Source organism: Dipodomys spectabilis, unplaced genomic scaffold, assembly GCF_019054845.1.
Source record: "Dipodomys spectabilis isolate Male_0828 unplaced genomic scaffold, ASM1905484v1 ptg000573l, whole genome shotgun sequence".
Lineage (NCBI taxonomy): Eukaryota > Metazoa > Chordata > Mammalia > Rodentia > Heteromyidae > Dipodomys > Dipodomys spectabilis.
In genome coordinates, this window is record NW_024871250.1 from 466,257 (window position 1) to 477,676 (window position 11,420).

General features: G+C 64.2%; 1 protein-coding gene across 1 annotated transcript; it reads right to left on the reverse strand.

Moving 5' to 3' along the window:
• Positions 1 to 859: 859 nt before the first annotated feature.
• LOC122100257 (cytochrome P450 4F1-like) lies at positions 860 to 10,277 on the reverse strand. Its single transcript, XM_042670592.1, has 13 exons — positions 10,215 to 10,277; positions 9,401 to 9,599; positions 8,094 to 8,238; positions 6,419 to 6,472; positions 6,156 to 6,283; positions 4,668 to 4,789; positions 3,871 to 4,141; positions 3,393 to 3,459; positions 3,135 to 3,264; positions 2,244 to 2,377; positions 2,047 to 2,111; positions 1,676 to 1,758; positions 860 to 1,073 (listed from the first exon to the last, which is right to left on the reverse strand). Exons 2-13 carry the CDS (start codon positions 9,596 to 9,598, stop codon positions 896 to 898), a joined length of 1,575 nt encoding a protein of 524 aa, XP_042526526.1. The 5' UTR covers position 9,599; positions 10,215 to 10,277; the 3' UTR covers positions 860 to 895.
• Between the last annotated feature and the right edge of the window lie 1,143 nt (positions 10,278 to 11,420).

Here is an 11,420-nt window from a genome sequence, read left to right on the forward strand (position 1 = left end):
CCGAGCCCCCTTCGGGCCGGGAGCCAGGGCAGTGCCCACATCCACGCCCACACTCCGGGACTCGGTCACGGAGCCTCGGGGCATCCCGAGCGGGGCGGGGCCTCGCACCGCTCCCTCCCCGGCCCGCGCCCCCGCCGGGCTGGCCGAGGCAAGTCCACCCGCGGCCCCCCGCCGGGCTGGCCCAGGCAAGTCCACCCGCGGCCCCCCCGCCGGGCTGGCCGAGGCAAGTCCACCCGAGGACCCCCCGCTGGCCGAGGCGCGTCCACCCGCGGCCCCCCGCCGGGCTGGCCGAGGCAAGTCCACCCGCGGCCCCCCGCCCCCCCCTGGCCGAGGCGCGTCCACCCGCGGCCCCCCGCCCCCCCCCCGCTGGCCGAGGCGCGTCCACCCACGGCCCGACCCCCCGCTGGCCGAGGCGCGTCCACCCACGGCCCGACCCCCCGCTGGCCGAGGCGCGTCCACCCGCGGCCCCTCCCCGCCCCCCCCCGCTGGCCGAGGCGCGTCCACCCGCGGCCCCCCGCCCCCCCCCCTGGCCGAGGCGCGTCCACCCGCGGCCCGGCCCGGAGGGCGGAGGGTCAGTGACAGAGCCTCAGGCCTCAGCCCCCTCCGTGTGAGTGAGTGTGCGTGTGCGTGTGGCTTTTTTTGCTGGTTCACTGGAAATAAGAGCTCTCTCGAACTCTCCTGCCCGGGCTGGCCTCGAACCTCCATCCTCAGGTCTCCGCCTCAGACAGTCAGCGCACCGCGGCTCCACCCCGGGTGGGCGTGCTCGAGGCCCCGCCCACCGGCCCCGCCCACCGGCGTCGGCCCCGCCCACCCCGCCGGCAGTGAGGCGCGGACTCGGTGGGCGCAGCTTTATTGGGGTCTGTCCGGGCGGGGGGAGGGCGGGGGCGGGGCGGGGTCAGTCCAGGGGCTGCGCGCGCAGCCACAGGCCGCCCTCGGCGCGCAGGATGAGCTCCGGCTTCCGGCGCGGCTCGGGCCCCGCGGCGCCCCCTGCGGGCAGCACGCGGAAGCGCAGCAGCGTCAGCGCCAGCGCCACCTTCATCTCGCTCAGCGCGAAGGTCTGCCCGATGCAGTTCCTGCGGGGTCGGGGGGTGACGGGGGGCCCGGGGTGCCGGGGCCGTGGAGGACGGGGACCCCGGGGGGACGGGGCCGTGGAGGACGGGGGGCCCGGGCGGACGGGGCCGTGGCGGACGGGGAGCCCCGGGGGGACGGGGAGCCCCGGGGGGACGGGGGGGGGAACGGGGGGCCCGGGGTGCCGGGGCCGTGGAGGACGGGGAGCCCGGGGGAACGGGGAAGATTCTGGTCCCTAACTCAGGCCAGGTGGCGGGAGGAGCTCCGAGCAGCTGCGCCCCAATCTCCGCACCGCTTCCCCCGGCCTGGCGCCGAGCCCCGACGGTGCGCCCCGCCCCGTGCCCGCCCCGCCCGCCCCTGGGCCCCGCCCGCCCCTGGGCCCCGCCCGCTCCTGGGCCCCGCCCCGTGCCCGCCCCGCCCCGCCCGCCCCTGGGCCCCGCCCGCACCTGGGTCCCGCCCGCACCTGGGCCCCGCCCCGTGCCCGCCCCGCCCCGTGCCCGCCCCGCCCCGCCCGCCCCTGGGCCCCGCCCCTGGGCCCCGCCCCGTCCTGGCCCGGCCCCCGCCCCGTCCTGGCCCGGCCCCCGCCCCGTGCCCGCCCCGCCCGCACCTGGGCCCCGCCGAGAAGGGGACGTAGGCCATCGGGGACCGGTCCTCCGCGTGGTCCCCGTCGAAGCGGGAGGGGTCGAAGACCTGCGGGACGGAGAGAGGCGGGCGGGGCGCTGCGGCGGGGCGGCTTCCGACCCGGGACCCCGGCCCCCGGCCCCTCCCGGTGATCGCGGACCCCGGCCCCTCCCGGTGATCGCGGACCCCCCGCCCCGCCGGGGACCCCGGCCCCCGGCCCCTCCCGGTGATCGCGGACCCCGGCCCCTCCCGGTGACCCCGGCCCCCGGCCCCTCCCGGTGACCCCGGACCCCGGCCCCTCCCGGTGACCCCGGACCCCCCGCCCCGCCGGGGACCCCGGGAGCGCGGGCGCGGCACCTCGGGGTCCGGCCACACCGCGGGGTTGTGATGAATCCCGAAAATGCTGATCAGGCAGATGACGCCTGCGGGGGGGGGGGGGGGGGTGAGGCTGGGCCGCGCCGTCCGGTGCCCGCCCCCCTCCTCCCCGCCCCCCTCCTCCCCGCCCCCCTCCCCCCCCCGCGCCCGCCCCTCCCCCGGCCCCCCCCCCCCCGCACCTCTGGGGATGACCCGGCCGTCGGGCAGCTGCACGTCCCGCGCGCAGCGGCGGGAGATGACGGTGACGGGCGGGTGCAGCCGCAGGCTCTCCTTGAGGCACATGGTGAGGAAGGGCAGCCGGGCCAGGTCGTCCCTGAGGGCGCCCGCCGTCACCGGGGCGCGCACCCCTCCTCCCGGCTCCGCCCGCCAGCACCCGCTCCCTCCCTCCCTCCCTCCCGGCCGCTGGAGCTGCGATCAGGATCGCGGTTCACAGCCAGCCCGGGCAGGACAGGCCCAGAGCCTCTGAACGCTAAGAAACCGCCCAGGAGAAGCCGGCGTGGCGCTGCGGCCCAGGCGGCAGAGCGCTGGCCTGGCGCGCGAGGAGGCCCGGGGTTCAAGACCCGGGACCGGCCAAAAAGAAGAAAAAGAAAGCAAGCACTGGGAGGAAGTAGGACCTGGTAACTGGCATTTTTAGGGAACTATTTCTGCGACAAAGCACGCCTCTGAAAAGGGGCCTTTGAGAGCGTGCCTACAGGCTGGGCTCCGGGATCCCAGCTCCTCAGGATCTGAGGGTCTCAGCTCAAAGCCAGCCCAGGCAGGAGAGTGTGTGAGACTCCAATCTCCAGCTTAACCACAAGATGTGGCTCAAGTGGTACAACACCAGGCTGGAGAAGAAAAAAACCAAAAAGTAAAACAACCTCATAGCGCCCAGGCCCTGGGTTCAAGCCCCAGGACTGGCACAAAAAGAATAAAAAGGAAAGTCTGTCCCTTGCTAGCCAGGCCTGGCACCTGCTCTGAGCTCAGCGCCCAGTCCCACTGAGCAATGAACGCATCAGCAGGAAGATGAGCCCCCGCCCCTCCTGGGGGCGCAGCCGGGGAGAGGCCCCGGCCCGGCCCAGGGCCGCGCTCACCACTCCACCTCCTGCGGGTCGCGGTCCCTCAGCAGCTCCCGCACCTCCTGCCGGCAGCGCTCCTGGTGCTGCGGGTGCGTGGCCAGGTTGTAGAGGACCCAGGAGAGCCCGCTGGCCGTGGTGTCGTGGCCTGAGGGGCGGCCGCAGGGCGGGGTCACCGGGCTGCGCGTGGACAGCGCAGGGCAGGGAGGGCCGGCGGGGAGGGGGCAGGCGCAGAGCGGGGCCCCAGGGTGGAGGGACTCCTGCCCCAAGCCTCACCCTCAAACATGAAGGTGTCGGCCTCCGCCCGGATGTCCTGGTCGGACAGCGCCTTCCCGTCCTCATCCTGGAAGAGAAAGCAACGCTGCAGAACCGCAGGAGGCCGAGGACGCGGGAGCCGCAGCGGAGAGCAGCCCCAGCACCCACCTTCCACCCCACGCCGCGCCCGCGGGGCAGGGGCTGGCCGGCCGCCACCGCCCCGGGCCCCGGCCTGCGGCCTCGTCTCCTAGCCACCTCTCTACTTCTGGCTTTGGGATGATTCACTGACGATAAGGAGTCTCCCCGACTTTCCTGCCCGGGCTGGCTTTGAACCACGATCCTCAGATCTCAGCCTCCCAAGCACTTGGGATGACCGGCGTGACCACCGGCGCCCAACCCACCGTCTACACACAGATTTTCTCTGGAGAGCTTCCTGAGGCTGAGAACACAGTTTGTGTCCCCCCTCCCTCTCCCCCCCCCCATCCTCTGCCCAGCCCACCTTGGCCAGCAGAAGCACGTCGATGAAGTCCAGGGTTTTGGCCTTGGCCTTGGCCCGGAGGCCATCATCCAGGCCCTGGCCCAGGAGGGAGCGGCGCCGTTCCCGGATGACAGCGTCGGTGAAGGCGTGCACCAGGCGGCAGGCCTTCCGGAAGCGGCGCCCGTCGGGGGTCAGCTGGTACAGGAAGTCCAGGTGCAGCAGCGGTTGCTGGTGTCTCTTGGCCACCAGGGCGCTGAGCTCCACGATGGCAGCGATGTACTCACTGGGCTTCCTGCAGGACGAGCCCGACAGGAGGCCCCCCTGAGCCTCCCCGACCCCACAGGCTGGCTTTGAACTGCGATCCTCAGATCTCAGCCTCTGGTGAGCCACAGGCATCCAGCTCTCTCTCCCTTTTATACCAGTCACCTGAAGGACTTGTCACTAGGACAGAATCTTTACGAACAGGGGCGTGGAACCTTCGGGGGCTCCCTGGAAAGCCCAAGAGGGGTGTACACCTTTTGCCAGGCTTCACAATATTCCTTCCAGCTTCCCTCCCAAGGTGCCTCTCACTACCTGCTTGGAAAGATGAGTCCCCAATCCCCTTCCTCACCCTTCGAGACTGATCTGACCATCCTCTTCCAGGAAGGCCACCTTGGTTCCCCCTGGATGGCCCACTCTCCCAGAACTCCTTCCTTGGGTTGGTAGCCCAGGGGCCCACATCCTGGACAGGACTTCACTCTTTAAGTCTACACATCCGGTCAGATGTCTCTAGGAATGAGCTGGAAATGACCCCTGCACGTAGGGTCCCAGAGACTCACTCCTGGCAGTTGCTGTCAAAGCTGAAGACGCATTTCAGCAGACTGTCCAAGGTCATGAGGCTGATGTGCTCGAACATGTCCAGACGCGTGACGCCCTCCGCCATCAGACGCCGCCACTTGGCCTGGCCGGAGAAGAGGGCGGGGCTGACACAGAGTGACCCAGAGCTGGAGCCGGGCGCCAGCGGCTTGTGCCTGCCACCCTGGCTACGCAGGAGGCTGAGATCTGAGGATCGCAGTTCAAAGCCGCCCAGGCAAGAAAGTCTGAGCCTCTTATCACCAATGAACCACCAGAAAACCGGAAGTGGTGCTGTGGCTCAAGTGGTAGAGGGCTCGCCTTGAGCATAAAGAAACTGAGGGACAGCGCCCAGGCCCTGAGGTTTAGCCCAGGACTGGCACACAAAGAGGAGGAGGAGGAGGAGGAAGAGGGAAGAAGAAGAGGAGGAGGAGGAGGAGGAAGAGGAAGCAGTGGCGAGTGTGGCTCAGTCCTTACCACGTACAGGCGAGGTGGAAGAAGAAGGGAAGAATTGGGCAGGAGATATTTATGGAAGGCATAGTGTTTCCCTACACACCCACTTTTTTTTGTCTGTCGTGGGGCTTGAACTCAGGGCCTGGGCACTGTCTCTCAGCTTCTTTATACTCAAGGCATGAACTCTACCACTTGAGCCACAGCGCCACCGCTGGTTTTCTGGTGGTTTATTGGAGATCAGAGTCTCAGGGACTTTGCTGCCTGGGCTGGCTTTGAACTGCGATCCCCAGATCTCAGCCTCCTGCATAGTTAGGATGACAGGCGTGAGCCCCTGGCGCCCGGCTCCAGCCCCAGTCTTGATGCTGGGATGGACCGACTGGCCGGCACCAGGTGAGGGAAATAGGTGGTGCCACAACTCCTTACAAATCTCTGTCCCCAGGGCATTTCAGATGCTTCTCGCTCCCACGGAATGTGTCCGTGCCATCGGAGGCATCACAGGGACAAGAATCCACTTGTCCCAGTCAAGAGCATATGAAACCAGCCTGAAGTTGACCGAGCCCCAGTCATGACAGAAACACAGAGCCAGGACCAGCTTGAAAGAAACAGAAACTGCCATAGGTGTGAGCGCCTACTGCGTGCCATGCACGTACCCACTGTGTGCCATGGGAGCGCCTACTGCGTGCCATGGGAGCGCCTACTGTGTGCTATGCGCGTACCTACTGTGTGCCATGGGAGCACCTACTGCGTGCCATGTGAGTGCCTATTGTGAGCTAGAGATGGGATTCCATTGCTTTGTGTAAACCAGCCTCAAAGTTAGAGGTTTTCTCTCCTCATCAGATCCCAGGCCAGACCACGCCCCTAGTGATCATCAGATCGCAGACCACAACTCCAGTGACCATCAGATCACAGGCCAAACCATGACCCCAGTGACGACCAGATCCCAGACCACACCCCCAGTAACCATCAGATCCCAGGCCCAGACCACGGCCCCACTCTCCGCCGCCACGGCTGCAGGCACTCACGTGCATGGTGTTGACGCTGTCGTTGAAGATCTTTAGGTATGGCTTCAGGATGCTGAAGTGGAAGGCGGGCGTCAGCATGCGCCGGTGGCGGCCCCACTTGGCCCCGGCGCTCAGCAGGAGTCCGTCGCCTGGCAGTGGCAGAGTGCGTCGTGGGTGAGGGCAGCGCCCCCAGGCCCCCGGGCTGCCCCGCCCTGTCCCCCCCCATCCTGTCCCCTCCCCCCCCATCCTGTCCCCTCCCCCCCCCGCCCATCCCCCGTGCTCACCCAGCCAGGGCCTCAGGAACTCGTAGAAGATCACGTCCTTGATCGCCACTTCAGCTGACAGGAGAGAGCATCAGGCGGGGTGGGGGGGTGCCGGGGTGGGGCCTCCACCGCCCACAGCATGGTCTGTCACGCACCTTGACAAGCCTCCGGATCAACCCAACAAGTCGGCCCTAAGCCCAGCTACTCAGGAGGCTGAGATCTGAGGATCTCGGTTCAAAGCCAGCCTGGGCATCTCCAAAATACTGGAAGTGGCACTGTGGCTCAAGCGGTAGAGCTCTTGCCTTGAGCTGAAGAGCTGAGGGACAGCGCCCAGGCCCAGAGTTCAAGCCCCATGGCGCGCGCACACACACACACACACACACACACACACACACACACACACACACACACACAAAGCAGGAAGTGAAGCTGTGGCTTGAGTGGTAGAGCAAAATGTTAAGGGTCAGCAGCCAGGCCCTGAGTTCAAGCCCTAGACTAGTGAGGGCTTTCACACACACACACACACACACACACACACACACACACACACACACAATTTAACTGACTTCATACCTGATATAATGATATAATCAGATAACTGAGAATGAGAAATTCAACTAAGGTAAAGATAAACTGTGCACTCTGTGTGTGTGTATGTGTGTGTCTGTGTGTGTGTCTGGCCCTGGAGCTCAAACTCAGGGCCTGGGCACTGCCCCTGAGCTCTTTTGTTAAGGCTAGTACTCTACCATGTTGAGTCACAGCACTTGTGAGTTTTGAGTAGTTAATTAGAGATAAGAGATCCTCAGATCTCAGCCTCCTGAGTGGCTGGGATGACAGGCGGGAGCCACCGGCGCTCTCCCAAGGCAGCCTGAATTCTTTTTTCTTTTTTTTTTTTTTTTTGGGTCCAGTCGTGGGGCCTGAACTCTGGGCCTGGGCGCTGTCCCTCAGCTCTTCAGCTCAAGGCGAGCGCTCTACCACTTGAGCCACAGTGCCACTTCTGGCTTTTTTCTTTTTGCTTATGTGGTGCTGAGGAATGGAACCCAGGGCCTCATGCATGCAAGGCAAGCGCTCTACCACTGAGCCACCTTCCCAGCCCTGGCCTGAATTCTTCACCCTCAGCCCTCGTCCTCCAAATCGGTCTTGCTGACGGCGCACGGCAGCCAGGCCTGGCGATTGGAAAGTCGCAGGTGACATGAGGACTGTGGACTTTGAAGCCAGCGTGATTGGAGAGGATTCTGGGCAAGTGACTAGCGCACCTGGGGAAAGTGACCTCTCTTGCCAGTCTCGGTGTGTGTGACCCTGGATCCCGGGGCCAGGGAAGGGCTACCTTGACAGGGACAGTGACACACAGACAGCAAACCCGCCACAGGGAGACAGACAGACGGCAACGTCCTGCTTGGACGGCTGGTCGCAGCCAGGCCTGAATGCCACTTCGTTTGCCCCGCAGGCCAGGGGTCCTTCTCTCTGCTGACCTCACGCTAGACCTGTGGCTTACAGCTACGAATAAAAGAACCTGGTGGCCAAGGGCCGTGACCTGCCCTGGCAGGGTGAGGGCATGGTCCCCAAGGGCAGGGCCTGGGCCCCGTGGAGGGGAGGGGCCAGGCTGGGGGGACCGCGGCCCGGAGCCTCCCCGCCCTCTCTCCACTGCAGAGGTGCGGCTCGTGGGCCCTCACCACCACCAGCTCCCCGCGGGTACCTGAGGCGTTGAGGACGGGTCGCACGACGTCAGGGTGGCACAGACTGATGAGGGGAACAACAGGGCCCAGCCACACCATGAAACCCTGGGGGTAGGCGGCCACCAGCTGCGTCACTTCCTGCATGCCCTGCTCTGTGGGCGGGCCCTGCAAGCAATGGGGGGTCACATCCTGAAGGGAATGATTTCTGAGCCCCCCTTCCTGTCTCTCCCAGGGTGTGTGAGATGAGAAGGCCTGGAGTGAGGCAGATCCGGCCTCCACCTTGGAGGCTGCCTCCTCCTCTCGCCCCTGGGGGATTCTGAGAAGACTGGAAGGTTGGAGGAGCCGGTGCAGGTGGCTCGCACCGCCAGCAACCCCGGCCCAGCTCGCTGATCCTGTATCCCATAACGTCATAAGCCAAAACCCACTATCCCCTTCCTTCTGTCTTTCATGGACAGACAGACAGACAGACAGACAGATGGAGGTGGTGAAGAGTTAGATGCATACATTTTGTCTTTTTCATTTTATTTTTTAAAATTTTTATTGAGATTAGGTGATTCTTAAGTTTCGCGTCTCACAGTACTGTGGAAGAGTGGCGCTTCACAAGCAAATCGGCATTATCACAGTCCACACACACACACATTGATATGCCCTGAATGTGTTTGCCTGCAAACTCAAAGATCATTCAGTTCCAGTCCTGAGACTTGAACTCAGGGCCTGAGCGCTATCTGTGAGCCTTTTTTGTTTTGCTCAAGGCTGGTGCTCTATCACTTGAGCCACAGCACCACGTCCAGCTTTTGTTTTTTGTTTTTGTCAGTCACGGGGCTTGAACTCTGGGCCTGGGCGCTGTCCCTCAGCTCTTCAGCTCAAGGCGAGTGCTCTACCACTTGAGCTACAGCGCCACTTCCTGTATTTTATTGGAGATAAGAGTCTCACAGAGTTTCCTGCCCAGGATGGCTTTGAACCGTGATCCTCAGATCTCAGCCTCCTGAGTAGCTAGGATGATGGGCATGAACCACTAGCGCCCGGCCAAGGTCATTCTTTTGAAAAACCGAAACCCTGGGTATAGGGTGGTGTGGAGTCCCCGGAGGGGGGGGACCTTCGATCCAGCCCCGGAGCACTTAGGATCCTCACTCAGGATTCCTCCTGGGCCTTTCCTGGGTGCCCCGGAAGGACAGACAGCGTGGGAAAGAACGCAAGGAAGAGGGAGGAGCTGGAGGGACAGCTGGGGAGTGAGACTTAGCTGCCACGGCCCAGACCGGAGCTGGGGCCCCACGCCCGACTCCTGGAGCCCCTCTGCCAGGGCACGAGCCCACCCGCTCCCACTCACCAGGCCCACGTGCCCCAGGAACCAGTTCCGCCTCGGCGGCTGCGGGAAGCACCGGAGGCGCCACGCGGTTTTGCAGAAGGCGTAGATCCACACGAGGACCCGAGCCACGAGCCAGGATGCCGTGGCCAGCAGCAGCAGCAGCCACGGGGAGGGGACCACGGGCCCCAGGCCCGGCCATGACAGGCTGGGCCACCACATCCTGCAAGACACAAGGCCCGAGGAGCTCCGGGACACGGGACAGGGCGGGCACGGGGCGCTGGAGCCAGAGCAAGAATGGAGAAGGAGACACAGGGCACTCCTGGGAAGAGGCAGGGAGAGGAGGAGGAGGAGGAGGGGCTGGAGGGGGAGGGGGGAGGAAAGGAATAGATGAGAGGAGAAGGGCGCTGGCGGCTCCCGCCTGTCATCCCAGCGACTCAGGAGGTTAAGATCTGAGGATCTTGGCTGAAAGCCAGTTTGGGGAGGAAAGTCCATGAGACTCTGATCTCCACTGAATCATCACAAAAGCAGAAGGTGGATCTGTAGCTCAAGTGGTAGAACACCAGCCTTGAGCAAAAAAGCTCGGGGGACAGTGCCCAGGCCCTGGGTTCAAATCTTAGGAAAAACATCAATACATGGGAGGAGAGAAGAGGAAGAAGGAAAGGACCAGGTGGACCAAGGACAGAGTGGATCCTTTGGGCACTAGAGAGATGGGCATAGACTTCAGAGAGAAACCATTGGCTGTCCAACCAGCTGCCCAGTCCCGGGTGGCCATCTTTGTGGAGCTAGCCCAGCCTGGAGCAAAGCCCTCCCATAAAGTCAGGGCCTCCGCGCTTACTGTCCCTGTCCTGGATCCTTCTCTTCAGGAGGAGCTGCTTGTTCCTCTTCTGCCTCGTCTCTGGTCCTCAAGGAGATAATTTCTTCTGGACTCCTGACCTAGGAGAGGCTGTGGGATTGGGCTGGGCCGGGCCAGCCAATCGCCTGCAGGGCTGAGGTGGACCGTCCAATCCCCTGCAAGCCCAGCTGATTCCTCCCTCCTCCTCCCCCCCCCCCCAGGCAGGTGGCCAGGACACAGGGGGGCGGGGCTGGCCAGCCAGAGAGGAACAGGCCTTTCTTGGACGCAGTGTGTGCTGGGGAGGGGGGCATCCCCTCAGCCCCAGTGTGTACACGTGCAGGGTACAGGAGATAAAAGCAGGAATCCAGGCCAGCCTTGTCCCAGAACGCACGCCCCCTGCAGCGGCCCAGTTCCTCCTCGCAGAAGGGCCTGAGAAGCCAGCCCCGTCCAGCAGCACACGGCCTGGGCACTGCAGGGCCTCCTTCCACGCAGCCCAGGCTCTGGGTGGAGACGTGGAGCCGGGGGTCAGGAGCAGACACCTAGCACCTCGGGGGATTTCCTGGGTCAGATTCCAGGGGCAGAGCTCCAGGGCTGAGAAGCCACAACCGGGGGCTGGGCGCAGGTGGGAGCGGGCGAGAGCAGGAAGGGCAGGGCACCTTCTTTTCCACAGGAGTCTCCAGAGCAGTTAGTAATGTCCAACAGACACCTGCGGCGCAGGCCTGTAATCCCACCTGCTCTGGAGGCGGAGATCCAGCCCTGAAGGTAGGGGTGGGGTAGGGGGAGCTGGGGAGAAAGACTCCTTTCTCCAGTCAAGTACCCAAAAGCTGGGAGTAGAGGAATGGTTCAAGTGCCCAGGCCCCAAATTCAAGCCCCAGAACCAGCACACACATTTTTTTTTTTTGGGGGGGGGTCCAGTCGTGGGGCCTGAACTCGGGGCCTGGGCGCTGTCCCTCAGCTCTTCAGCTCAAGGCTAGCGCTCTACCACTTGAGCCACAGCGCCGGCTTATTTCTTTTTGCTTATGTGGTGCTGAGGAATCGAACCCAGAGCCTCATGCATGCAAGGCAAGCGCTCTACCACTGAGCCACCTTCCCAGCCCCACATTTTTTTTTTTAATAGTAATTAGCTGAACAAGATGGAGAGATGATGATCACCATAAAGATAACATAATAGCTATAGCTAATTAGGTAGATAAATGATAGCTAATTATA